This window comes from Rhipicephalus microplus, unplaced genomic scaffold, assembly GCF_043290135.1.
Source record: "Rhipicephalus microplus isolate Deutch F79 unplaced genomic scaffold, USDA_Rmic scaffold_14, whole genome shotgun sequence".
In the NCBI taxonomy this organism is placed as follows: Eukaryota; Metazoa; Arthropoda; class Arachnida; order Ixodida; family Ixodidae; genus Rhipicephalus; species Rhipicephalus microplus.
In genome coordinates, this window is record NW_027464587.1 from 16054241 (window position 1) to 16082007 (window position 27767).

The window sequence follows — 27767 nt, forward strand, 5'->3', positions numbered from 1 at the left end:
AGCACTAGTGTCCACAAGCGCAAGGGTACGGTAACCATCCACCAAAACGTCGATGAGGTTTGTCAGAGAAATGCGAGGACTTGATTCTTTTGACGATGGCGCAGTTCGTGCCTCCGGAACTGCGGCATCTAGTTTTCTGTGTCTGAAGGGCAGAGTGCATAGGTGCATAGGTGACAGGGAGCGAGGTCGGGGAGATGGACATCGGTGACTGAGTGAGGGAGGGCGGTCGGGTGAAGAGGATCCTTGTTGATGTGCCGTGTTGTTAAAGCGCCAAGAATCGTGCGACGATCTTTGCATGGTGTCGCTGTGAACGAGAGGGCGGCGGCGGCACAAGCGAGCCATATGTGCTGTGTAACCGCAAGAATAGCAAATCAGGCAGTTGTCTGCGGTGCGCCACAGATTCGGAAACGCCGCAATAGGCCGGCTGAACGGAACTGGTGATGACCAAACAGGGACCGGTGAGGTACCATAAGTGGGCTGTCGAGGTGCTCTGGCTGCAACGACTTGCGCATACGTCAAGGGTGCAGCTTCCAAAGGTGGTGAACGAGCAAAAGGCTAAGCGTCAGCTACCTCATCTTGTATGACGTGCCTTATGGCCGGGGCCAGATGATCTGGGGCCAGAGAATGCCTTTGTGCTGGTTCGGGTGTGCTCGATAAAATGGAAAGTTGCCGAGTGACCTCCTCACGCACGAACTGCTTTATGCGAGCCAACATGTCCATCTGGTCTTTGAGAGTCAAGGCTGCGATCGAGTCACGTTGTTCCAGAGAGCGCCGTGTTTGGGCGTGTTGCTTGCGCAATTCGTCAAAACTCTGGCACAAGCTGATGAGATCGGCTATGGTTTGTGGGTCCTTGGCTAACAACATTTGAAATGCGTCATCGCATATGCCCTTGAGGATTTGTTTGATTTTGTCGGCTTCGAGCGTCGCTGGGTTTACCCGCTTGCACAAGTCAACAGCGTCTTTAATGTAGCTGGTAAAGGTTTCTCCTGGCTATTGAGCGTGCTCACGAAGTCGTTCTTCTGTGCGGAGTTTTCGCACAGCAGGGCGGTCGAAGACTTGGGAAGAGAAGGCCTTGAATGAATCCCAGCTGGCAATGTCGGCTTCGTGATTGCACAACCAGAGCCTAGGGACACCGGACAAGTATTAGCTTACATAGGTCAGCTTAGCTGCATCGTCTCACTTGTTCGCTGCACTCAACTTGTAGTAAGTAGCCAGCCACTCCTCAATGTCTTGGCCGTCATTGCTGCTGAAGATCGGTGGGTGACGCAGTGGCCATACGCCGGGACATGTAGAGGTGGGAACTTGTGAGGTACCTTGGGTGGATGGTTCTTCCGGCATTGCTGGTACTGGAGGTTAGGTGCAACTTCGTAGTTCCAGATTCGAAAACTACCCAGCACCTCCACCAAATTATAAGAAGGTTTATTGACTAACACCAACTGCCTGGTTCTATGGGCGTCAGTCACTGTCACGAGCTTAGCTCTTCGTCGTAGTCGTCTTCCAGGCTCTCCGACTAGATACTGTCTCTCTCCCTCTTCCCCACTACAATTGAAAAATCTCCAGGTCTGGACAAAATATCGAATGTTTTTCTCATCAGGTATGCAATCTAGGCAGCAGAGTACTTATATATAGTTTACAAAAAGTCATTAGAATTCTGTATGGCACCTGATGACTGGTGCTTTGCAAGAATAGTTTCGATTCACAAGTCTTGGTGCCCTTTATAATTACAGACCAGTTTCTTTAACATCCACAGCTTGTAAACTACTAGAAAATATTTTATTTAAAGGGATTATGACATATCTCGAGGATGATAATTTACTCCATGCAGATCAGCATAGCTTTAGGTCTGGTTTATCGCCTATAACACAGTTAGCTGAGATAATGGATGATCTTTTAAATGTAGTAAATATGAGGGGTCACACACACAAAGTGCTTCTAAGAGAGAAAGGAAGAGAAAAGTGAGCCCCGTAACTGTCTGCTTCAGCGAGCAATACCTCAACAGTAGCTCACAAAGATGGGGGTGAGGAGGAATTAAAAAAATAGGAATAAAGGTGTAGAGAGAGAGGAAGAGGCATGAGGTAAGCCAGAGAGCGACGACATATTGAGGGGATAGGAGAGATAGGAAAGATGGAAACACGGTCACAGGAGTCCGAGGACGGGGCACCACTTGCGAGAGCTCCTGTCCGCGTCAGGGGGTGGCGTAGAGCAAGTCCAGTAAGTCAGAGCTACACTGTCGTCAGAGATCAGTGTCAGCAGATCACCTGTGGCCAGCCCAGTCGGCCAGAGCTACGCTGACGTCGAATATCGCGAGGGCACAACCGGTCGGTAAGGAATCCAGCGAGCGAGGGGTCAAGTTCATGCTGTATTTTTTACTTTTCCAAAGCATATGATGTTGTTCCGCATGCTGATTCAGTAACCCAACTGCATTCTATGGGCATTGAATCCAATATCATTCGTTGGGTAGCATCTTATTTGTCCACAAGGAAACAGTATGTTGCGGTTAATGATTGTGTTTTCGATACACTGGATGTTCACTAGGGAGTGCTGTAAGGCTTGGCATTCAGCCCTTTAATGTTCTTAGTTTACATAAATGACATTTATTTATCTGTTCGTTCACCTGCGAAGATCTGACTGTTTGCTGACGATTGGGTTGTATATGCTAATGTGACAGACCATTTCGACAAAATTCAACTCAGTGATACGTAGCACTCAATTTGCATATGATGTGAAACATAGGGATTGAAGCTTAGTACTTTGAAGACATCATGCATTACATTTAGGAACAAAAGAGAACTCTTGGAATATTCTTATACTATTGTTACGATGGGGCGTGTTTATTCAAGAACAAATGGTGAAGGGTGGTCGCGTCGACACCAAGCTGCTTCAAAAACGGACCACTTCGTTCTTTTCTTCTTTCCTTCACACGTTGCTGCTTCAGCGTAACACTCCCGCTTTCTCAGACGAAGCCCCTTGGGCGATCCTCAGTCACAAGGATGAAAGCACTTTAGGCGGGCGACGTGAAAAAGCTGCCTAGATGGTAGCTGTGAGATACGAGACGAGTGATTGAATATGTCACATCACTTAGGCAATCAATGATGACAAAAGGACCGGTGTAATAAGTCAGGAACTTCTGGTACAGACCACGCTTGCGAAAGAGTGTCCACAGCCATACTTTTTTTTTCTTTTTCGTACGACACGTTCTTGTGCCGTGAATCATAGGCAAACTTGGAGCAGTCTTGAGATGCCAACGTATGGAACTGAACTAGGCAACGTGCTTCCTCTGTGCGGCAGAGTCTGGGCAATGGAAGAGTCCTCATGCACATGAAAAGGCAGAATGGTGTCAAGAAAGTGGCAAGGTGGTCTGACATAAAAAAGATAGAATGGGCTGTAGTCAGAGGTTTCATGCTTTGCCGTATTATAAAATGGCAAGATGTCATCCCAGTTATTGTGCCTGGAGTCAACGTACATCGAAAGCACGTTGGTAAATATTCTGTTGGTGTGCTCAACAAGACCGTTTGTCTGCGGGTGATATGGGGACGAGTGGCGAAATTGGCAAGCACAGAGACGCAAGAGTTCTTCTACAACATCGGCTACGAATTGTCGACCACAATCACTCAGAATAATCTGTGGCAGTCCACAGAAGAGAGGAGGAACCTTGATAAATCGTCGGTCGTGGCTGTTGGTAGCACTTTGGTTTCCACATAAGGTGGCATGTGGTCGACGCAGATTATAATCCAAAGGTTGTTCAATGAGCACGAAAATGGATCAAGATCCACTCCAACCATTTCAAAAGGAGATAAGGGTGATATGAAGGAGTGGAGGAGACCAACCGGGGTAGTACTTGGTCGCTTGAATTGCTGGCATTTATCACAACTGGCCACATACTTTTTCTGTATTGTGTGGCATGGTAAACCAGTAGAATAGAGCCAGAAGGTGGTGGTACATTTTGGAGAAGCCCAGGTGCCCTGCTGATGCGTCGTGCATAGTATAGAGTACGTGCATTCTCAAATTTTCGGGCACCACTAAAAGAAAGCGGGCACCATCAACCAGGTAACTTTATTGTAAAGCAAGCCATCTTAGATGATAAAGCCATGGATACCTATCGCTTGAGCGGCTGAGTCAAAGACATAATCCAAGCTGCGGTCGTTGTGCTGTTCTTGCCGGAAAATGACGAGGTCAGGAAAAGCAGTATCATCGATGCCAGCTAGAAAATTGTCAGAATTGTTGCCGTCACATGGAGTGGTTGTTAGGTTAAGCCTTGTGAGACAGTCAGGGTCTGCATGATGGCGGCCACTCTTGTAGCATACTGTAAAGTTAAATTCCTGCAAACGTAGCAATCATTGCGTGAGGCGACCAGAAGGGTCACGGAGACCAACCAACCAACATAGTGAATGGTGGTCAGTCACGATCGTGAAGTGCCACCTGTAGAGATACGAACAGAACTCTTGTTCACTAACGGTGTAATTCCTCTCAGCCATGCTCAACGAACGAATGGCATAGGCGATGACATGCTCGGCGTCATCGAAGCGCTGGATGAGCACGGCGGCGAGACGGATGTCACTCGTCGGTGTGCACTTCTGTCGTGGCAGATGGGTCGAAATGACGCAGTATGGGTCCAGACGTGAGAAAGAACTTAAGTTCACGAAACGAGGCATCACACTTTGCTGTCCTGATGAAATCCTTATCTTTGTAAAGCAGTGAAGTCAATGGCTAGGCACTATCAGCAAACTTGAGCACAAATCAGCGGAAGTATGAACAGAGACCCACAAAACTCCTTAATTCGTGTTGCGACTGCGGTTTTTTGAAACGGGTAACTGCAGCAACCTTCCAAGGGTCTGGGCGCACACCATGTTTGTCTACAAGATGACCAGGTACAAGTGCTTCTCGCTGACCGAAGTGACATTTCTTGTAGTTCAAAGTAAGGGCAGTTTGTTCAAGGCATGTTAAAACAGCGTCAAGTTGATGGTTGTGTTTTGCAAAAGTGCGTCAAAAAATGACGATGTCGTCGAGGTATCATAAACAAATCTCCCATTTGAGACCACGCAGTACCATGTCCATAAACCTTTCAAATGTTGCAGGGGCGTTGCACTAACCAAACGGCATGACATTGAACTCGAACAAGCCATCTGACGTGACAAAAGCGGTTTTCTCTTTGTCGACGGAATGCATAGGTACCTGCCAATAGCTTGATCAGAGGTCCACAGATGAGAAGCAACATGCCAAATAAAGACAGTCTATAACGTCATCTATACGGGGAAGCGGATGCACATTCTTTTTCGTCGCCAAATTTAGACGGCGGTTGTCGACGCAAAACCTCCAGGACCCGTCTTTTTTCGTCACGAAGATGACCGGTGCAGCCCAGGGGATAGAAGAGTCTTGGATGACGCCCTTAGCCAACATGTCTTCCACCTGTTCGGCGATCACCTTGCGCTCTGATGCAAACACACGGTATGGTTTCTGCCTTATTGGATGCGCGGACCCCGTGTCAATCCTGTGGTGAGCCTGCGTATATAGAACATGAACTTTGGTAGCGTCCTGAGTGAAATCAAACAATGAAGCATGCCTGCTAAAGACGCTGGCCAGGGCTTGACGTTTTTCAGAGGGTAGTGCCTTGCTAATTATGTTCAATCATGTTGAAAAATGGCAAAGAGTCTTCAGGGACACAAGGGCTAGTCTCATGTGCACGAGATTCGTTCGAGGCCTCATTGCTTAAGGCGTCGATATTAAGACTTGTATCCTCTTCAAAGGAGGCAAGTCGCATACCGCTTGGAAGCACAACAGACTGTTTAGATAAGTTTGACACCCACAAGGTACTTGTGCTACAGGCCACAGAGACAATGCAGCGAGGCACGAGCACACCCTTCTTTGCAACGATTGAAGGCATTGGCTCAACTACAGCGTCGAATACATTGTTGTTGGCACTAGCAACAGTAACCTGAATGCTGAATAACGAAGAGGATGGTACGACGGAATCCTCACAGATGGCGAGGGTGTGTGAACAAGTAGCAGGTTGATCAACAACAAAAGGAAAGGCAAAAAGCTTGCCGGTACTGCAATCAAGAGTGGCACCGCACTGTTGCAGGAAATCTATACCCAGAGTCACATTATGCGTTGATTTAGCGAGCACTGTGAATTCAGCTTGATAGATGTTATTAGAGAAATAGACATTTGTGGTACACACACCAAGAGGTCGTAGCGATTCTCCACTCACAGCACGAAATGTGCCTGCATTATCCCACTTGAACATCACGTTACGACCTAATTGAGTTTTGAAATTCATGCTGATAATGGAGACACTTGCTCCCGTGTCCACCAAAGCTGTCGTTGTAACATTGTCCACAGAAGCACAAATCTTGTTATAACGCATGGTCACGGGTGGAGGCGTAGTGGCGTGTAGCTGAAAATGACTGGGAACCTCATCTTCATCAGTCACGCCGCCTAGTTTTCCGGTGGCGGCGAAGTCGGACGTCATCAAGGAGATGGGGATCTTGGGTAGCCTGAAGGTGGTGCCGTCAAGCTCCGCACAGACGCTGGTGAGTCACTACGGTGATTCGCCCGATGGTTTGGCCTGCTGTCAGAGTCTGAAGGCCAGGGTGTCTCGTCAAAGTGCTGATTGCTGCACCCGTAAAAGGGGCGTGGTCGCCCATAGAACGATGCTGCCGTGCGACGGTGATCGAGGTAGAATCGGGCAACATCACCACGGATGCCACAGTGAAAGCATATGAGACGTTCCAGAAGTGTGCTGATGTCAGCATAAGGATGAATGGCGCAGCCATTCCATGCCTGATGAACTGTCGGGGGTCTGCGTGCGTAGTCGTCATACAATGGGTACTACGGACGCATAGTTTGGCTTGGCCTTCGAGGACGAGGCGTATAGTTGTAAGCATCAAGGGAGGTGGCATTGATAGACATGATACTGAAGTTGCAAGGAGGAAAGGGCTCTCGAACATTAGGTGCCGGCCAAGAAGCCGCTTCACGTAGGTCGCGCTCTTCTCGCACTACTTGGTGAATCATGGACACGAGATCCAATGGGGCTGGATGCACGTCGACGCTGGCAACATTAGTGACGTTGAGCAGGCGGCCGAACTTTGGAGTAATTTGCCGCGCTTTCAGCGCTTCAAAGGTACAAGAGTGCTTGATGATGTCACTTACACGCTCCAAAATTTCTTTTGCGATCAGGAACTGGTAAACGTCTTCCGCGATTCCTTTTAGAAGATGAGCAACCTTGTCCTCTTTCGTCATCCAGGGGTCCATTGCTCTGCGCAACTTGAGCACCCCCTTGATATATATCGTGCAGGTTTCCCCAAAAACTTGCCCTCGTTGCATAAACGTTTGCTCGGCACGCTTCTTCTTCGCTTCCGGATACCCGAAGCACAACTTGATTTCATCGACGAACTTCCGCCACGTCGTCAGTCTTTCTTCATGGTTTTCGAACCATAAAGATGCAGTTCCTTTGAGAAAGAGTCCCACATTGTTGAGCTGGCCGGTGGCATCCCAGCCATTAAACCTACTCGCCCGTTGGTAGGAGCTGAGCCATGCGTCGGCATCTTCCCCGGCTTGTCCAGCGAAGGATTGGGGCTGAATGTAGGGCTGCCACGGAATACGGTAAGCAGGTGGCTCGTTGTCATTGTTGTCGTGAGACGCCATCGCAGGTGGCAGACCAGCAAGTCGTCAACTTCAGCGAAGATCTATGTATTGCACCTCAGTGGTCGATGAATCGTCGTTCGGCAGCAGCGCCTAGCAACTCTCACGAAAAACTGTTACAATGGGGCATATTCATTCAAGAATAGATAGATGGTGAAGGGTAGCCGCGCCGACACCAAGCTGCTTCCAAAAGGGACCACTTCGTTCTCATCTTCCTTCCTTGGCACGTTGCCACTTCAGCGTAACACTATCAATAATGCTTACATTAAAAAAACAATCATGTAAAATATTTAGGAGTGTAGTGAAGAAGAGGGGCCTCAGCAGCATTTCTCGGCGCCTCAGGGGCATCGCCATCAGCATAAGCTCATGCTTGCTGCGCTTGGCCGGACGCTGCTGACTGCCTCGCCTTCTGCGTTCTGCTCTGCAAATAAACCCCGTTACAAGTGGTGCAGTCTGCTGGGTTTCGGTCACCCTGGAGCTTCGAAATTGCATTTTACCATCTATTATGCCTACCGACGCAAGCGCCGCTCCAACTCCTCCACCGGCACCGCCTAGTGTTTTCTGCGCTGGTTCTCTGCGTCTGCGAGATCCCCCTGTTTTCTCAGGCACAGAAGAAAAGTACTTTGACGACTGGATTTCATTGTACGAGCGAGTGAGTACTCACAACAAATGGGATGACGCCGCCAAGTTGGCCTACGTCTCCTTCTACCTGTCGGACATGGCCAAGCTGTGGTTTATAAACCATGAAGCGGAACTCCCTACATGGTCGGTCTTCAAAACGAGCCTCGCACAAGTTTTCGGACGGCCTGAGGTACGCAAACGCTGTGCCGAACAACGCTTGCATACTCGGTCCCAGCAGCTTGGTGAGAATTTCACAAGCTATATTGAGGACGTTCTGGACCTTTGCAAGCGAATCAACGAGTCGATGTCCGATGAGCTTAAGATCAAGCATATCATGAAGGGCATTGAGGACGATGCTTTCCAAATGTTGCTTTCTAAGAGTGCTCGCACTGTCCTAGAACTGACTGAGTTATGCCAGAGTTTTGACGAGTTGCGCAGGCAACGTCTTTCCACCCGACGTCCCTCGGTGCTCGACGACTCTTTGTCCAGCCTGTCCACCCTTGGCATAGGAGAAGGCCATGCCCCTCTTCTCTCCAAGATCCAAGAGTTCATCCGCACTGAGGTCTCTCGTCAGCTCTCTTTGATGTCCTGCGTACCCGATCAACCATGCAGATTGACATCTACACTTCGCGACTTCATTCAAGACCAGTTCGCACAAGTTCTTCCTCCCGCCCGTGAACCGCCGCCAGTCGCCGCACCTCTCACGTATGCCGAGGCCGTTGCTCGACCTCGACAGCCTGCGTTCCAGCCAGCGCCTATGTATTCGTCACCGCCCTTTTCGCCGCCGATCTGTTCACCGCCGCTTAAGCCGATATCACCTCGGCCGCAGTTTTCTGCCCCCCAGCCGCAAGTCCGAGTCTACTCCGACCAATGGCGGACCCACGACAACCGTCCGATGTGTTTTGCTTGTAGCGGTGTTGGCCACGTGGCATGTTATTGTCGTCGTCGCCAGGCTACTCAGAACATTCGACGAATGCCCTCTTTCGACCCTCAGTTTTCTTCTACGCCTTCAAGATCAAGCCCTCCTTCCTCTTCCTTTCCTTCTGATCGTCCACACGGTCCCACCCGCCGCTCCCCATCTTCACGTCGACGTTCGCTTTTCCCTATGCGTCGCCGTTCCGTACCCACTGACCACGAAAACTAACGGCCGCAGTTCCCGAGGCAGGAACTGCGTCCCCGTCGCCATGCACAAGTCCTCGCCCCTGTCCAGTTAACGTCATTGAAGTGTCAGTCGATGGTATCGTCGTCTTGGCTCTTGTCGACACCGGAGCTGCTCTATCCGTCCTTTCCATCAACCTGTGCCGCAAAATCCGCAAAGTTCTGACGCCATTATCTGGCCTCTCTCTTAGAACGGCTAACGCACAAAGTGTAACACCTCTCGCAGCCTGTACCACACGAGTCGTCATCGAAGGGATTGTGTATATAGTCGAATTCGTAGTGCTGCCTTCGTGTTCCCATGACATAATACTCGGCTGGGACTTACTTGCGAATAATAATGCCGTCATTGACTGCTGTCGCGCTGAACTTGAGCTATCTGCACTTCCTGATGTTGACGCTGTCGAAGCCTCCCTGCCGTATTATAAACTGTCTGTTTCCGACGACACCACCGTACCACCGCGCTCTTCTCTGCTGGTGACTGTGTCGTGTGACGCTATTTCCGACGGTGATGTTCTATTTACGCCCTCTGCCCTGTTCATTCAACGCAAATGTTCTCCACTGCCTGTTGCTCTCCTTACTCTCCACTATGGCGTCACGAAGACGCTCGTGTACAATACGCTAGAAGGGCCTTTACCTTTATTCCATGGTGAATGTCTCGGTCACGTGCATCCGATCGACGCCCGTCACATTTTTGACGCTCCATCTAGTTTACTTTCTACGGATTTCAGCGCACTCATTTCTGACTCTGCTCTTGACCAGTCACTCCTTGACGCTTTTTACCGCTCCATCGATGTCGCAACGTCTTCTTCAGAACGAAACCAGTTGGTGAACCTGCTGCAAAAGTTTCGTGCTTCTTTTGACAGCCACGCTTCTGGTCTCAGTCGCAAATCGAACATATCTCACAAGATTGACACAGAAAGCCATACGCCTCTGCGGTAGCGCCCCTACCGAGTCTCAGCATCGGAGCGCCGTGTTATTGACGACCAGGTTGCTGACATGCTCCAGCGGGGTATTGTACAGCCTTCTAACAGTCCCTGGATGTCACCGGTCGTTTTTGTTAAGAAGAAGGACGGCTCCATTCGATTCTGTGTGGACTATCGACGTTTAAACAAGATCACTCGTAAGGATGTTTACCCGTTACCGTGAATAGACGATGCCCTTGACTGTTTGCAGGGAGCAGAATACTTCTCTTCGCTGGACTTAACGGTCTGGGTACTGGCAAGTACCTATGGAAGCATCTGACCGACCGAAAACAGCATTTGTCACACCTGATGGATTATACGAATTTACCGTTGTGCCTTTCGGCCTTTGTAACGCTCCAGCCACTTTTGAAAGAATGATGGACACTATTTTACGAGGCCTCAAGTGGAACACATGTTTATGCTACCTCGATGACGTAGTTGTCATTTCCACCGATTTCGACACCCATTTAAATCATCTCGAGCTCGTCCTCACACGCCTCACCGACACTGGCCTTCAACTCAACCTCAAGAAGTGTCGTTTTGGTGCCCGGCAGCTCACCATTCTTGGTCACGTCGTATCGCGAGACAGCATACTTCCCGACCCCGCCAAGCTTCGAGCAGTTGCCGATTTTTCCGAAGCCAAAGAACTTAAAGGAACTTAGAAGTTTTGTCGGCTTGTCGTCATACTTCCGACGCTTTATTGGAAATTTTTCTTCCATATGTGCACCCCTTACGGACCTTCTTAGCAGCGACAAGGACCTTCCCACCTGGTCACCAGCATGCGACGATGCGTTAACCAAATTATGCCGCCTACTAACTTCACCACCCATCCTCCGCCACTACGATCCTGCCGCTCCCACGGAGGTTCATACTGATGCCAGCGGTGTTGGACTTAGTGCTGTGCTCGCGCAACGAAAGGCAGGGTTTGATGAATGTCGTCGCCTACGCAAGCCGAACTTTGACGAAAGCCAAGGCTAACTACTCCGTGACCGAGAAAGAGTGTTTAGCTATTATCTGGGCCCTTGGAAGATTTTGCCCCTATTTGTACGGTCACGCATTCGACGTCGTCACTGACCACCATGCCCTTTGTTGGCTATCCACACTTAAAGACCCTTCCGGACGACTTGCTCACTGGGTGCTCAAACTCCAGGAATACGACATCCGCGTTATTTACAGATCCGGTCGTAAGCACACGGACGCCGCACCCTTTCTCGCTCACCCATATCGGATGAAGGTGTTTGCCTCTCTTCCCTCGAGCCTGCACTTGCGTCATCCGCCTTGCGCAACATGACCGTGGAACGACGAAAGGATCCCTGGATCAGTGGCCTCATAAGCATTCTTTCTGATCCTCTCACTCCTTCGCCGTCTCGAGCTCTCCGCCGCCAGGCTAGCAACTTTTGCCTAAGGGATGATCTTCTTTATCGATGCAACTACCTTTCTGACGGTCGCGAGTGTCTCCTTGTGATACCCCGCCATCTTCGAGCTGCTATCCGCAAAGCTTTTCACGCAGACCCACAGTGCGCCCACGCAGGCCTCTTCAAGACATACGCTAGGCTTCGACTCAGATTTTATTGGCGTGGCATGTATAACTACGTGCAGAAATTCATTCGCTCGTGTGCTCAGTGCCAACGACAAAAGTTACCTCCCGGGCAAGTCTACCCGTCACAACCTCTTCCTTGTCCTAGTCGACCTTTTGATCGCGTCGGCATTGACATTTACGAACCACTACCATCAACTCTAGCTGGTAATCGCTGGATTATTGTTGCGATAGACCATCTTACACGCTATGCCGAAACAGCTGCGCTGCCGACTGCCACATCCCGTGACGTTGTTGGAACGTTTCTGTTGCAACGTTTCATTCTGCGTCATGGTGCCCCTCGCGAGCTCTTAAGTGACAGAGGCCGTGCCTTCCTTTCTGACGCCTTGAAGGCATTACTCAACGAATGTCGAATTGTGCACCGCACAAGTACAGCGTACCACCCTCAAACGAATGGCATGACGAAGCGCTTCAACCGTACTCTTGGCAATATGCTGTCGATGTACGTCGCCTCTGATCATTCAAATTGAGACCAAGTTCTCTCGTTCGTCACCTACGCATATAATACTGCCGTACAAGCTACTACTGGGTTTTCGCCATACTTTCTTCTGTACGGACGAGAACCTTCAAATAGAGTAGACACTATTCTCCCATATAAACCTTATGAGTCCGAAAGTACAACTCTGTCCGAAGCTGCTCGACAAGCTGAAGAATGCCGCCAGCTTGCCCGCTCTTTTTCTGCCGAGGACCAGTGGCAGCAGCGATCCCGCCGGACTGGGGACCGTTCGGCTCCAAGCTTCCCACCTGGTTCATTGGTATGGCTTCGGGCACCTGCTACCGCACCTGGCCGCTCCGCAAAAGTTCTTCCCAAATACATCGGGCCCTACCACGTTGTAGAGCAAACGTCACTTGTCAACTATATCGTGGAGCCTATCATCCCATCCACAGACCTTCGCTACCGCGGTCGCGACACTGTCCACGTCTCTCGCCTCAAGCCATATTATGACCCATTAGTCGTTTCCTCTCCCTAATCGGCCAGGATGGCGTCTTTTTCTGCGGAGGGCGATTGTAGTGAAGAAGAGGGGCCTCAGCAGCATTTCTCGGCGCCTCAGGGGCATCGCCATCAGCATAAGCTCATGCTTGCTGCGCTTGGCCGGACACTGCTGACTGCTTCGTCTTCTGCATTCTGCTCTGCAAATAAACCCCATTACAAGGAGTTATAATTACAAACAGTTTAACTTGGAAAACACATATAGAAAATGTGCGTAGTAACGCACTAAAGAATCTCGCGTTATTAAAATAAGAATTGCGTCATACATCATCGACCGTAAAAGTAATTGCATACAAAGCTCTTGTTAGATGGAAGTTAAATTATGCGGATTTGATCTGGAGCCCGCATCAAAAGTACTTAGTCAAGAAATTATAAAGAGTGCAAAATTTACCTTTGAGGTTTATATAAACCAAATACTCGTGTTTTTCAAGCGGGCCTGTTCTTCACGACAGGGAAAAATTGAGAAAACTAACTTGTTGCAGAACTCTATCTTGCATGAAATTTCTACATCAACTGTACAATGGTCACTACAAAATACTGCATGAAAGCCTCTTAACTGAGCCCCCATGCGGTCTGGTCTTACAAACCACAACAAAACAGTTAAGTAGCCATTTAGTAATATTAAAATACATCAGCATTCCCTTTTTCCACGTGCAACATTACTATAGAACAAATTGCCCAAAGAAATAAGGAACGCCAATACAACAGAATCATTTCTTCAGTTTATAAATACCCCCCCGCCGCGGTGGTCTAGTGGCTAAGGTACTCGGCTGCTGACCCGCAGGTCGCGGGTTCATATCCCGGCTGCGGCGGCTGCATTTCCGATGGAGGCGGAAATGTTGTAGGCCCGTGTACTCAGATTTGGGTGCACGTTAAAGTACCCCAGGTGGTCAAAATTTCCGGAGCCCTCCGTTACGGCGTCTCTCATAATCATATGATGGTTTTGGGACGTTAAACCCCACAAATCTAATCAGTTTCTAAATAACCTTTCATTTGACATGTAAAGTTATGTTTATGCTGAACAGCTTTGTTAGCTGTTGATTTTCGAACAACTTATTTTTTATGCATAAAGTGCAATTTACTTCATGTGTTGAATTATTGTACATGCATGTTTTATCACTTATAATTTTGTGTGTTTGTTATTGCGAAGCGTACGTATCTATTTTTTTTGCTTGTTGATTGTGGTTTACTCCACTACTTAAGCTAGCAACAGTGTTAATTATTATTGTCGGTATTTTTTGTTTAATGATGTTCCCACTCCTGCTTGGGCTCAATTAGGATCTCCAGTATTTTTAAATAATAAATAAAAATAGCTCAGTTCGTAGAGCATAGAGTGCCTTTCATTGTTTCCCCTGAAATCAGAGGTTTGACGCCTGGCGAGGGAACTCTTTCTTGAATGTTTTTTTTTTCTTTTTCATTTGGTAGTCTTAATTTTACAATGTCATATCCATCTGAAGTCCTGGTGGGCCCCGGTATAAAAGATTTTCGTGTTAAAATACGCGTGAGCAGACATTAGTATAAACATGGATCCAGGTAAGGCTGATGCAAATGCTGAAGAGTGTATATATAGGACCATAGGTCGGCGAAAAACACTGTAGCTCACTCAGACTGACTCAAGAAATATGTCATGAAAATTTTATTCAACCAGTCTTACTCAGACCATCCGCATGCTCTGAGTATGAGTGAGCCTGAGTGAATCTGCTCAAGAGCGAGTTTGCTGGCCTATGTCACAGTGACGGTCATCCCTCTGTCCACTTTATAGGGTATACACATGCATTTGAACATCAGTCAGCACTGCTTATTGCTATTTCGGCGAGTGGGGAACACTTTTTTATGCCTGTTCGCACCACCGTATTACAAACAGCCAAAAAGAAAAAGTTTACAATTTTTTTTATTGTAAGCTTTCGTTGCTGCCATTTTTGGTTTGTCATCCTATTCTGTCTTTTATAATTCATGCTGTGCTTAACAAAGAAAACTTGAGCCGATAATATTTCCTGTCTTTCATTTGTACAGCCTGATACTAGTATCTCAAAGCTCTTTGCTGCATCCTCTTCTGCTGCAGGCCTTTGCCAACTACACTCAAGAGCATTGGATGCACATGAAAGGAGACTCAACGAAGCGCCACGCCCTCTACAACCTCACCGTCTCCCACCACTCCTGGGCTCTCAAGTTCGAAGAAGAGTCACGGAAGAGCACGCCCGAAGTTAGGGGACAGCTTGTGCTGCTCACCGAGAAAATGCAGACACGTCAGTCCGACTGGGGATTCTTCGTAAGCACATTTTCTAACTCTCCCATATTTGTCTGTCCTCTTTTTACAAGGCAAGCTGTTCTGAGATCACAACAAGGCCGTAGTTGTTCGACCCACCACCACTGGTGTCTCTAACTTTAGCCACTAGTACTTTAGCCACTAGACTACCGCAGTGGGGCAGAAAAGGGCATTTCAGCTTTAATATAAAAGCCTTCAAGCTAATCGGGCCAAACATGTCTCCTATGTAGGTTTCAGCACATGAAGCAAGCATTGAGCATAGGACAATGAAGGTTTCCATCAGTGTGATTCAGTGTCTGCCTTACAGATTGTATCTCAAGCAATTTAAGGTACTGGTGTAACTTTCAGTTTCTTTGTTTCCCAGTGATTACTCACTCCTCTGCCACAGTGGTTTGCCCCCTGCACTTATCGAGTGATTTGAAGGATGCCCGACACCAAATTTGGAAAACTAATGATGCTTGTGTAGTTTGAGATTCCTGCATGCTGGGGCACTTCTGACTGATAATTAGGGATGAGTGTTGCCCATAGGACATTTTAAAGTAAGGGTGCATGCTCATCCAAGTATTCATCATTATCATCAGCCTGACTACGCTCACTGCAGGACAAAAGCCTCTGCCATGTACCGCCAGTCAACTTGGTCGTGTGCTTGCTGCTACCACTTCATACTCGCAAATGTTGTGTTTCTTCTCTCACCACTCTGTGCTGAAGTCATGGGTGGCTGCCACTGGTGGCGTCGCCGTGCTGCGGCTCTTCATTCCTTTTTCTTCGTCAGCGTCGTGGCTAGCCAGCCCCGACCCTACAGCAAACTTTCTAATCTCATCTACCCATCGAACTTTTTGTCTCCCTCTTACCCACTGGCCTTCTCTGGGAATCCAGTCAGTTACCGTTAATGATCTTGCCTTCGCGCTACGTGCCCTGCCCATGACTATTTCTTCTTCTTCTTCATTTTGACTATGATATGCTTAACACCCATTAGTTCCCTGACCCACTCTGCTCTCTTCTTGTCTCTTAGGGTTACACCTATCTTTTTCCTTTCCATTGCTTGCTGTGTTTTTCTCAACTCAAGTTGAACACTCTTGGTAATTCCACAGGTTTCTGCTCCATAGGTAAGTACAGGTAAGATGCAGCAGTTATATACTTTCCCCTTGAGAGATAGTGGCAATCTACCACTGATCTTTTGAGAATGCTTGCCGAATGTGCTTCACCCCATTCTTATTCTTCAATAAGTTATTTCACTCTCCTGGTATGGCTCATTAGTTATTACCTGTCGTAGACACACTCTTCTACAGCTTCATGTGCGCTGTTACCGTCTCGAAGCGCTGTTCTCTTCCGGGGTTGTTGTACTGTACATTACTTTCATTATCTCCATATTAATTTTAAGACCTACCTTCCTGTGGTCCTTGTCTTATTCAGTAATCATGAATTGCAGTTTGCCCCTGAGTTACTCAGCAATGCAATGTCATCGGCGAAGCGCAGGTTTCTAAGGTACTCTCCACTAACTCGTATCCCTAACTCTTCCCATTCTAAGCACGCCATAAATAGCATTGGGGAGGCCGTATCCCTTTGTCTTACATCCTTTTTTATTGGTATTCTGTTGCTTTCTTTACGAAGAACTGTGGTGGCAGTTGATCTATTATAGATTTCTTCCAGGATTATTACGGTATATATGCTTCATCAACGCCCTGATTTTATAGTGTCTGCATGACTGCTGATCTCTCCACTGAATCAAATGCATTCTCGTAATCTATGAAGTAAATGACACTTTCTGTGGTTTGACATAAACTGGAGTCCCCTTCGTGACCTTGCAGAGCACAAGCAAGTATTGTTAACATCAAAGAATATTTGCACGGTGTGCACAATACCATGACTGGCACCCAGCACCCCGCTCGCCTTGTTGTTGGACTGCTTTAAAGATGGTTTTGGCTGCTTATACCAGAAATGCTTTTCTTTTTTTTCTGAAGATAACACGCTCAAAGTATCCACATCGTTTCATCCTCCACCACCTGTAGGTCCCCCTATTTGAAAAGAGCACATTTAGCATCACCAAAGCTTGAGCGCATGTAGTCTCAAGCGCTGCCCTACTGTTGGGCACTAGTTTTTTATGGTATTTAGCAGGACATTTTGAAACTATGCAAAATCGTTCTTAACTTTGATACTAGCATAAATTATGCGATGCATTAGGCTATTTACGATTCAATTGCAGCATTACCATACACAAAGCTACAAATCACTGTAAAGAAATCCCAAATAAAACTTTCGCTCTCAGGGTCCTTCAAGATACAGGCGTGACTTTTTTCCTTTATTTCCAAGTGATTACTCACTTCTCTGTCACAATGACTCACTCCCTGCACTTCATGGCCTACCAAACATTCAACATGATGCCCCTGTTCAGCCCATTGTTGACTTTACCTGTTCCCCCCGGCACAAACTATCTGGTTACCTTAACAGAATTTTATTACCGCTTTTTGGAAAAGGCGTACGCAACTTTGCCCATTTTGTTGAGAAAGTGAGGTGTTTGGTCCTTGAAGAAGACAAGGGGATGGTTTCGTTTTATGTCGTTTCCCTGTTTACTTCCATTCCCATTCTCGTTGTTGAGTGGTGTGCTGCTGCTCTTGACGCTAATCCGCATCAAGCGAAAGGGATGCCTTTTTATGTCCCCGATTCAAGAAAGCTGCTCAGTTTTTGCTTCACCAACACCTACTTTCATTTTGATAAGGTCATCTACAAGCAAGGTCATGGAGCACCTATGGGTGCATCTACCTCGGTTAATGCAGAAAACTTCGCAATGGAATGGCTGGAAAATACGGCTCTTGCTTATTTCAGCCGCTGTAAAACAATTTTTCCACGCAATGTTGATGATTGTTTTTGTGTCATCAAGTGCTCTGCTTTGGAAGCATTCATGACACACCTAAACAATCAAACCGACTCTATTCAGTTCATCGTAGAATTGGAAGCTGACCAAAGGCAACCTTTTCCTCATGTTCTCATAAAAAGGAAAAATTAGCACTATCTTTCAGCGTGTACAAAAAAGGCATGCACACTAGCAGGTACCTGAACTTGTAGTGCACAAGTATCCCAAAGAACTATGGCCACTAGCGTGGGTTCGGTCTTAGTGAGCCGCAAGGCCGCGTTAACCGTCGCCACTGCACACGCGCATTCAGACAGCCTTGGCGGCAGGCGCAGCATGGCGAGAACACAGTACTGCTCTTAAGGTCGCAATACTTTATTGTTTGCGGCAACACCAAAACCGCAGTATAGAGCCCGTTGCAAAAGGGGCGGCGGGAAGGAAAATGGGCTTATCCACGCCCCGGGTGAGAAGTACTACACAGGGTGCCACGAGCACGTCTCCATGGGCAAATTAATTTACAGTGACACCGGGACAACAACGCCTGGTTGCTCAAGCGAGGGCAAAACTCAGCTCGTGCTGGCCTAGAGAGGAACAAGACAGTGTAGTATGACCACGCGCAAAGACACCGCACTGCTTTTCTGTCTAGCGTTCCGAAGGGGCAACAAAAAGGTGAGCGTTTACCACGGGCGCAAGGCGCCGTTGGCGAAGTCTGATGAGCCCCAAACAATAGGAGCCGACGGATGGAAAAGAAATGTGTGCTCACCCTTCGTGTCCTGAAGAAATTCTCACTCACTCCCACCACGCGTGCATGAAACTTCCCAAGAGACTTCGCGCACGGCCCCACAGTCGGCATCCGCTACTGGGTGATAGGGGTTAATACTCACTCCCGTTCGTCCAGGGCAACAGACCGCGGAAAAGGGGAGAGTCATGTCAGGACATGAGAACGGCAGAAATAGGTGGCAAAGCCCATGCATTGGTGGCAGGCTAGGCTCAATTACCTCATACTTCAGGTATATTGGTGGTTGCCTCATTGTTAGTTCACGTGAATCGCATTCGCATGAATCCGGAAAAACTGACCACCGATTGGCAAACATTTTTAAAGGAACTTTCAAGATGCAGTTAGCCACCCGCGCTTATTAACATGATAGAATATCGTCTGTCTGTTCCCTACTAATCTGTCAGTGTCACATGGAAGAAACGTGCACTTGTTTCTTACGTGCCTTGAATAAGTGTGACCTTATCATGCATATTGCATAGCTACGACATTGAAGTCACCCATGTGCCTTTATGAAAGTTAAGACAAGCACTTGTTAGTGGGAAGAACAAGGTACTGAAGGAAGCCTTTCCTGCTATTGTGTACGAGATACCCAGTGCAAGTTGCAAAAGTGTTTATATCATAAAAACAGGCAACTGCAGACAGCACATATGCCAGCATCAGAACAATGTCAAAAAAAAAAAAAAATTAAGTGGCATCTAGTACTCTTAACGAGCATGCAGATACGACTGATCACTACGTTGACTAGATAAACACGAGTATCATTGAGAAAATAAGAAACTGAAAGTCATGCCTGTACTCAAATTGCTCAAGATACGACCTGCAAGGCAGACACTGAATTGCAATTATGGAAACCTTCCCCTTTCCTACGCACAGTCCTTGTGTCATGGACAGAAATCTGTATGAGAGACATTACTAGTTGTTTGGCCTCGTTGTGAACAAGGCTTCTGTATGAAAGCTGGAATGTCATTTTCTTTTGAAGCTTTTATTTCATCTGTGTAGTATACACCGCTTATAATGCAAGTCACAGGAGTCGCCAATATCCGCATCATAAGTGGTACTGCACTATAATCAAAACAATCTTTTTTAAGGGCCGCTCTTGCACAAAACATGTTGAGAATTCATGCAGCCTCACGTGTCTAAAAATCAAAGCATGCGATGCATGATAATGTGCTTACAACCATTTAAATTTTCGGATGCTAAAAAAATGTAACGTCCAAAGACCTGACAGCATTGCCACTGAAATGAATACAAATGCGGGGGGGGGGGGGGGGGGGGGAATCTGTCGAAAAAAAGCACCATCACGCAAATCCTCTGAGTATTTTCAGACCACCTCGATTATGTGCATTACACAGAAACTATGTTAAATCACATTTGAAATTTCACAAGCTGAAAGACATCGATCATTCAGTTTCATGGGTGCACTTGATTTTAAAAGGTCACAACCGAATTGCGAACCATCATTCATGCTGCACATGGCACCCTCATTTTCATTAACATTATGTGTCCCCTTCCTTCAAGTACAACTATCCCAAAGAGTTTTTTTGATTATTGCACGTGACCACTACTGAAAAGAAACCAACGCGATTAGGCCTAGCCTGTCGTTCGGCATGTTATCGCGGGAAGTTTGTCCAAGACATGCCAATAGAGCATCAAAAGTATCACTCTCAAGCACTGAACGATGAACAGCGTGCATGATGCGAAGTTTGAATTCGCGGCTGGGAAATCAAGGATGACAAAAGGCCGCGGAGCTTATATAAGACCACGCACTGACAGCAAAGGCAAAAATTTTCGACATAAAGCCATAGAACTCACAAGTTTACGGACAAGGTAGCAAACACAATATATGTAGCAAGCTCGATAAAGATGACAATTTTCGCAACAGGAGAAAATGAGGTTATCGCAAGAGGAAGAAATAAAAAGGATGCTGTTTTCTTCCTCCATTAGCGGGAAGTAAAGATGATAGGAAGAAGCGAAGAGGGAAAGAAAAAGTGAAAAAGTATAGCAAGAGAAAGTCTTGTCAGCGCAGTTGGTAGTGTGGTGTTGTGGGGCCATCCTTGTGAAGAATGCGCACTGTTTGTCGTGTTGTTGTGTGCTTTATATATAGATGTCATTGCATACCAGTACACGTGATTGTCAGCAGCCAATTATGTGCGTCGCTTCGTGGTGTGGTTTTAATAAACGGCTGCTGGTCAGCCGAGTCGTTGTTGGGTTTCTGCGGAGTACGTTTGACTCGCTCATGTCAGTGGGTCGATTGCCGGCGCACGCCGAGCTCCGCATCCAATCGTCGGTTCTCTTGCCATTGTTCGGATGCCGCCCGCCGACACAACAACATGGCGACGAGGATGTGGGATTCGTTCTCCACAATCATCAAGAACTGTGAGTGAGTCTTCATACTGCCCGTTTTGCGTTCTGCTTCGACTGACGCCTCTAGCGTCTGCGAGGGGTGTGAAGCCTTGTGCACTCTTTGTGTGCAGACCTTTCGATTTAGGCCTTTGCCCTCATTCCGTTCTGCGACTCCCTTGCCTCTCCTACCAGCATGGCTCTTTTCGAACGCCTTCCTGTATTCCTTGAACTTCCGGGGCCACCCCCCATTCCATGGCCTAATTGGGAAAAAATGTTTCAGGCCCACCACGAAGCGGCCGATAACAGCGGCTGGCGCGACGCGTGTCATCACTGGTTAGCTTACTACGAATGGAGAGACAGAGAAGATATCTTGCAGCAGCAGAACAAGAGGAAGCCCAAAACACTCAGGTAAATGCGGCGTCAATTACGCCAAGTGACGAGGCGGCCGCGTCGGCGTCTGAAAGCGATTCATCGTTTACGTACGGATTCAAATCACAAACGCTTTTGGAACAACTCGATCAGCTTTTTGCCACGTCTCTCAACCTATTGGTAGAATGTCACTAATTCACAAGTCGATGGCAACTGCCCGGGGAAAATTTCTTGCAATATGTGACGGTTCTAAAAAAAGGCCGTGAGATGTAAATTTGGCGTAACGTATGCGAAACGCGTCCATGACCAATTCATTCACGGTACTTCTAACCCACGGGTTAGAGAGAAATTGCTTGCGCGTGGGAAAGAGTTGTCATTAGAGAAGGTCAAAGAAATCGGGCGGACCTTAGAAGCGTTGTTCATGGCTAATCAAGCGTTTGTTTCGGCTCAACCTAAATGTTTTCAAGTGATTGGACATGGCGCGCAAGATGGCGGCGCAAAAAACAAAAATGGCAATAATGGCCGAAGCAACTGGGGAAGACGCGAAGTTACCGGAACGTATCCGGAAGGACGTGACGTCACAAAAGTTCCGAAAGGAAGCAATGATAATTTTCCACCACAGTCATCGTCGGAGTCTCGGACTGCAGTTCAGAATGAAAAGTCTCGAGGTGACTTACCGCGTCAAGCGTGTGGCCACTGTGGAAGCAGACGTCATCGTTTGTCTTTCCGAAATTATACAGCGAAGAATCGGCGTTGTCGCAAGTGTAACACTCTGGGACATTTCGGGAAGATGTGTTGCAAGACGGACCAGGTCCAGAACGTGTCTGCCAGGGAAGTCGTCGGCGTCATACCGGAACGCCAGGCTAATAAACAAGCGTCAAGTTCGGCAGTGGTATCTTCGTATCTTCCTGCAATGGACGTGCTTACAGTTGGCATTGTATCCAGAAGAGACTTAGTCGTCCACCCGGTGGTCGGGGGTGTCAATCTGCAACTGTTAGTGAATACTGGAGTGTCTGTATCTTAGATGACTGTCGAAGACTTCCAACGCCACTTCAGCAAAACACATGTTCTGTCCAAGGCTGTCGTAGACCTGCAAAATTTCTCGAAACAGAGCATCAGAGTCATGGCTCTTTTCAAGTTACAGTGACGGTGTTACAGCGGTCCTGCATCATTGTTTTTTACGTCACCGACAAAGGCACAACACTCTTGGGGCTTGATGTCATCCAGCGACTGCACATCCAGATCGACGGCGCGACCTTAACGTGTCGTGTAGCATCATGTGCAGTGCAGTGTCCCTCCAACGTGCTTTCCGGCTTCGAGCGTTTTTTCAGCAACAAGTTGGGTCTCGTCCAAGGCTTCATTCATCGAATTCAACGGCAGCCAGATGTGACTCCGGTTGCATCCAAGTTGCAACGGTTGCCTCTAGCTCTTCGGGACTAGGTGTCTACCAAGCTACGATGACTCGAGGATTGTGATGTCACCGAATGTGTTGACGCCTCGGAGTGGGTTTCGCTGCTCGTTGTCGTCCGCAAGAAGAATGGGAGCATCCGGCTGTGTGTGGATTTCCGAGAACCCAATAAGGCAATTGTCATCGATGGGTATCCTTTACTGCACGTTTGAAGAGTTATTACAAATGTTTTATGAAGCTACTTATTCTTTCAAGTTAGACTTAGCGTCTGCGTATCATCAGTTGTTGTTGGAAGAAAGCAGTAGAGATTTAATGACGTTCATAACACATGATGGTTTGTTCAGGTTTAAGCGTGTGTGTTTTGGTCTGGTGTCTGCGCCTGCAGTTTTTCAAAAAATGTCACAGGTCTTAAAGAATTGCAAAAATGGAGTTTGCCATCTTGATGATATTCTTGTGTGGTGAAAGACTCAGTCTGAGCATGACGCGAGCCTCATCACAGTTTTGACTTGTATAGCAAACAGTGGCAGGAAGTTAAACGATAAATGTCTTTTTTCCCTCAAGGAGCTCAGTTTCTTGGGACACAAGATTTCAGCCAAGGGCCTTTCACGTTTAGACAGTAAAGTGAATGCTATCGTGAATGCTCCAACTCCTGCAGACATTAAGTCATTGCACTCATTTTTGGGGCTGACAGGCTATTATGCCAAGTTCATTAATCACTATGCAGATCTAGTCGAATCACTTCGTCTTATGCTCAGACAGGGCCAAAATATTTGTTGGTCGGAGAGTGCTCAACGCATTTTCATGCAGTTGAAAACGCGTCTTACTTGCTTGCCTGTGATTAAGGTGTTTAATCCGGATCTACCTGTGGTAGTTACAACCGATGCATCTGACGTTGGTATCGGAGCAGTGTTACAGCAACGGTATGGTCCTTAGCTTGAAACCGTAGCATTCGCATAGAGAACCCTGTCAGAAACTGAAAGGAAATACTCTGTGGGTGAACGCAAAGCGCTTGCGTGCCTGTTCTCATGTGAAAAGTGGCACATTTACCTTTGGGGTAGGCATTTCATTCTTAGAACTGACCATCCAGCTGTAGTTGCTTTGTTAGTAGAAGGAGATGCCGGTCGTCGACTGTTAAGAACTTCAAGGTGGTCGGCTAGACTCCTTTACTACAATTTTGATGTAGAGTATTATAAGGGCTCAGAAAACGTGGTGGCCGATGCCTTGTCTAGACTGCCATTACAGAACAGTCCAGAACTTAATCAGGAGAAAGAAATAGTATTATTAGTGACATCAGTAGTCGATAAAGAAACTGTGCAGCTTGCAAAGAGTACGGATGAGACATTACAGAAAGTGTGTGAGCATATATTCAAGGGTTGGCCATCAAAGAAACCAAATAATGACTTAATGGCATACTTTTATGTTAAAATGACCTCTCTTTGTAGACGGGTTACTTACGCGTGGTGATCGTGTAGTCATTTCGAATGTCCTTATACCCACTTTTATGCAGTTAGCATATGAAAATCATCAAGGATTAGTACGCACTAGACAACTCCTCCACGAGAGATATTGGTGGCCACAAATGGATCATTCTGTAGAAGAATATGTAAAGCAGTATCATGTCAGCCAGCTGGCAGATAAGTCTGCCAAGCCTCATGTGGTGCCGCTGCAGCCTGTCAAATGGCCAGATGGGCCATGGAAAAAATTGGGTATTAATATTGTCGGCCCATTAGATGTGTCTTTTCCAAGGTATCTCGTAACATTGGTGGATTACTATTCTAAGTGGCCCGAGGTTTCTGGAACGAATACACTATCAGCAGAGGATGTCATTAAGCTTTTGGACTTGTCATTTAGCCGCAAAGGGCTACCGGAGGTATAAGTTACCGACAATGGTCCGCAGTTTGTGTCACAGCAGTTTAAGAACTATCTTAAGGAAAAAGACATTCATCAAGTGTTCTCGTCAAATTATTATACCCAGTCCAACGGTCAAATAGAGCACCTGAATAGGGTTCTGAAGGAACATTTACTGGTAGCTAGACTAGAAGGGAAAGATCCAGCAAAAAGCATCACAGATTTCTTGATTTTATACAGGGTCACTCCACATGCGGTGACAGGTCTTTCCCCAGCTTTTTTGCTGCATGGCCGTCAACCTCACTCTAAAATAGACATTAGCAACTTAAGGATTCGTTCTCAGGTATCAGGGTTACAAGCTGATTTGCATCAGGTACGTAATAGAGTCTCTGCAAAACAGCAACAGAGTAAAGAATATTTTGATCAAAGGAAAGGTGCGCAGAAACACCGCATAAAGGTAGGAGACTTGGTTAAAATAAGGCTCCATAGGAAATGAAATTGTAAGTATAGCAAGTCTCATAAGGCTCAGGCTCAGGTTGCTCCTTTTACTTTTGTGCTAAGTGATGGCAAGAAATGGAACGCTTCCAAAACGGACAGTAATTCCTGAAGGTTCCTTTGAGAAGGCGGCTCGTCCTACGCCACCTGAGAAATTAATTTACTCTTATTCTAACATAGACAGTTGTGTTAGTCAGCCCCCTAGTTCACCTGCTCTAGTTGGCTCCCCCTCAAATCTTCAGACTCTCTTGTCAGAGCTTTCAGTTAATGAATGGTCTAAATCAAGGGTTCCTCAGGGAATGTTGGGATGTCAAGAAGACCCTATTGGGCAACCCTCGATAACTGTTCAAAAGCATATCAATCTCAGGGAGGGGGAAAATGAAGGGGCGACGGGGTTTTCGAAGTCGACCAAAAATCGTTGCAATCCACCAAGTTCTTCTGCGGCCTCTTCGCGTCCGGGTCATGAGACGAAGCGCCCAGAGTGGTTTAAAGGCTTTGTGACTTAAGTGCGGACGTCATGGAGATTGATTGTGGCATTGAAGTGTGTGTTGTCTTGCATGATTGGGGAATGATCTTGTGTGTTGTGGTGCCACTCATGGATGTGCGGACAGATCATTCATCTCGCCGTTGGTGTGAATTTAGTTGGATTTGTGGACACTCACAGGACTGTGATGACTTCATCGATGGGGGAGATGATGTGGTGTTGTGGCACCATCTTTGAGAAGGATGCGCACTGTTTGTCGTGTTGTTGTGTGCTTTATATATAGATGTCATTGCAGACCGGCACATGTGATTGCCAAAAGCCAATTACGTGTGTTTGCGTCGCTTTGTGGTGTGGTTTTAATAAACGGCTGCTGGTCAGCCGAGTCGTTGTTGGGCTTCCGTTGAGTATGTTTGACTCGCTCGTGTCGGTGGGCCGATTGCTGGAGCACGTCGAGTTCCGCGTCCAGTCGTCGAGCCCCTTGCCCTTGTTTGGACGTCGCCTGCCGACACAACAGGTAGCATGAAGCCAGAGAATTTGTCCATAAGGCGATGAGGTCAGCAGAAGCACAAAACTCAATGAATGCTTGGATGGCTTGCATCTGCGAGCATAAAGATTGCCCTCCATCGTTGCCACAGCCAGACCAGGCAGGTGTTAACGGCTCATCATCACTCATCATTCTGTGGCCATGGTAGGGCAGGAGAAAATAATATTGTCATGGGTATAGAAAAGTACCTCAGGCACAGGCGCAAAAATGACAAAGAAGGAATGAAGACGACGATGTTGTTGTGGGGCTGTGTCTGGACTGCCCGGTTGTCCTGCATCCTTGCGCACTGTGTGCAGTATTAGCCCAACCGTCCTTAGCTTAATAAATACTCCCCGTTACATATTTTTGGTGGAAGTGCTTGGTAACATTCAGGCTCTGTATCTCTGTAGCGGACATCAGCTTCGTTCAGCCATGATGCCTGAAGGCAGTGCTTCATCCGTTCAGTCTACGCCTGCTCCGTCACCTGTGATCCCTTCCGATCTTCTCGATCCAGGTATATTTTGTGGCACCGACACAACTGACGTTGACAAGTGGCTCGTTTTATATGAGCGCGTCAGCAAGCAATACATGTGGGATGACACTTTTATGCTGGCCAACATCATCTTTTACCTGCAAGGTACTGCACGGACCTGGTACGAGACGCACGAGGAAGACCTGATGAGTTGGGACGTGTGCAAGCAGAAGCTCCGTGACTTGTTCGGCCGGTCAGTTGCTCGACAAATAGCAGCCAGGCAGGAACTCGCATCACAAGTTCAATCTTCCACCGAGTCGTACGTCACCTATATCCAAGATGTGCTCGCCTTGTGCCGGAAGGCCGACAAAGACATGATCGAACTAGACAAGGTCAGCAATGTGTTGAAGGGCATAGCTGACGATGCCTTTAACATTCTAATCAAGAACTGTACCACCATTTACTCAATTGTCAGTGAATGTCGGCGGTTCGAACAAGCCAAAAGCAGTAGAATCACTCAATGCTCTTCCTGACTCCCGAACACCACTGCGACTTTTTTCTTCGAGGATCTTGTGGTGCCATGTCCATTCGTGAATTCTCCAAACATCACAAGAATTGACCGCCAGAAACTGGAAGCCATGGCTTCTTTTGCTTATCAACCCCCTATGCCTCACAAGTTGGCCCCAACATCTCTTATTCAGGCTGTTGTGCATCAAGAGTTTGCCAACGTGGACGTCTTAGTTCCTCATAACTCCAGCCACACACCGCAGTCCATAAATCCTAACGCTCACTACCACGCTGCCCCACTTTTTGCAGCTGCCGCATCCGTCCTGCGGTTCTCATCACGCTACCGAAATCCATCTGAGTGGTGCACACAAGATGATGGACCGATATGCTTCTCTTGCTATCATGTTGGCCATATTTCCCGGCACTGCCGCAACAGATGGCCTTTCTGGCAACGTT

General features: G+C 47.4%; 1 protein-coding gene across 4 annotated transcripts in view; it reads left to right on the forward strand.

Annotated features, from left to right (window-relative positions):
• The window catches only part of LOC119181451 (uncharacterized), a 607968-nt gene that overhangs the window by 290014 nt on the left and 290187 nt on the right, over positions 1 to 27767 (forward strand). For all 4 annotated transcript variants that reach the window (XR_012888604.1, XR_012888603.1, XR_012888605.1 and 1 more), the window contains exon 24: positions 15033 to 15239. Coding sequence is in view for 1 of the 4 variants with exons in the window: in XM_037432704.2 (XP_037288601.2) it covers positions 15033 to 15239 (207 nt within the window). In the remaining 3 variants the exon portion in view is untranslated. The remainder of the gene's footprint in view (positions 1 to 15032; positions 15240 to 27767) is intronic.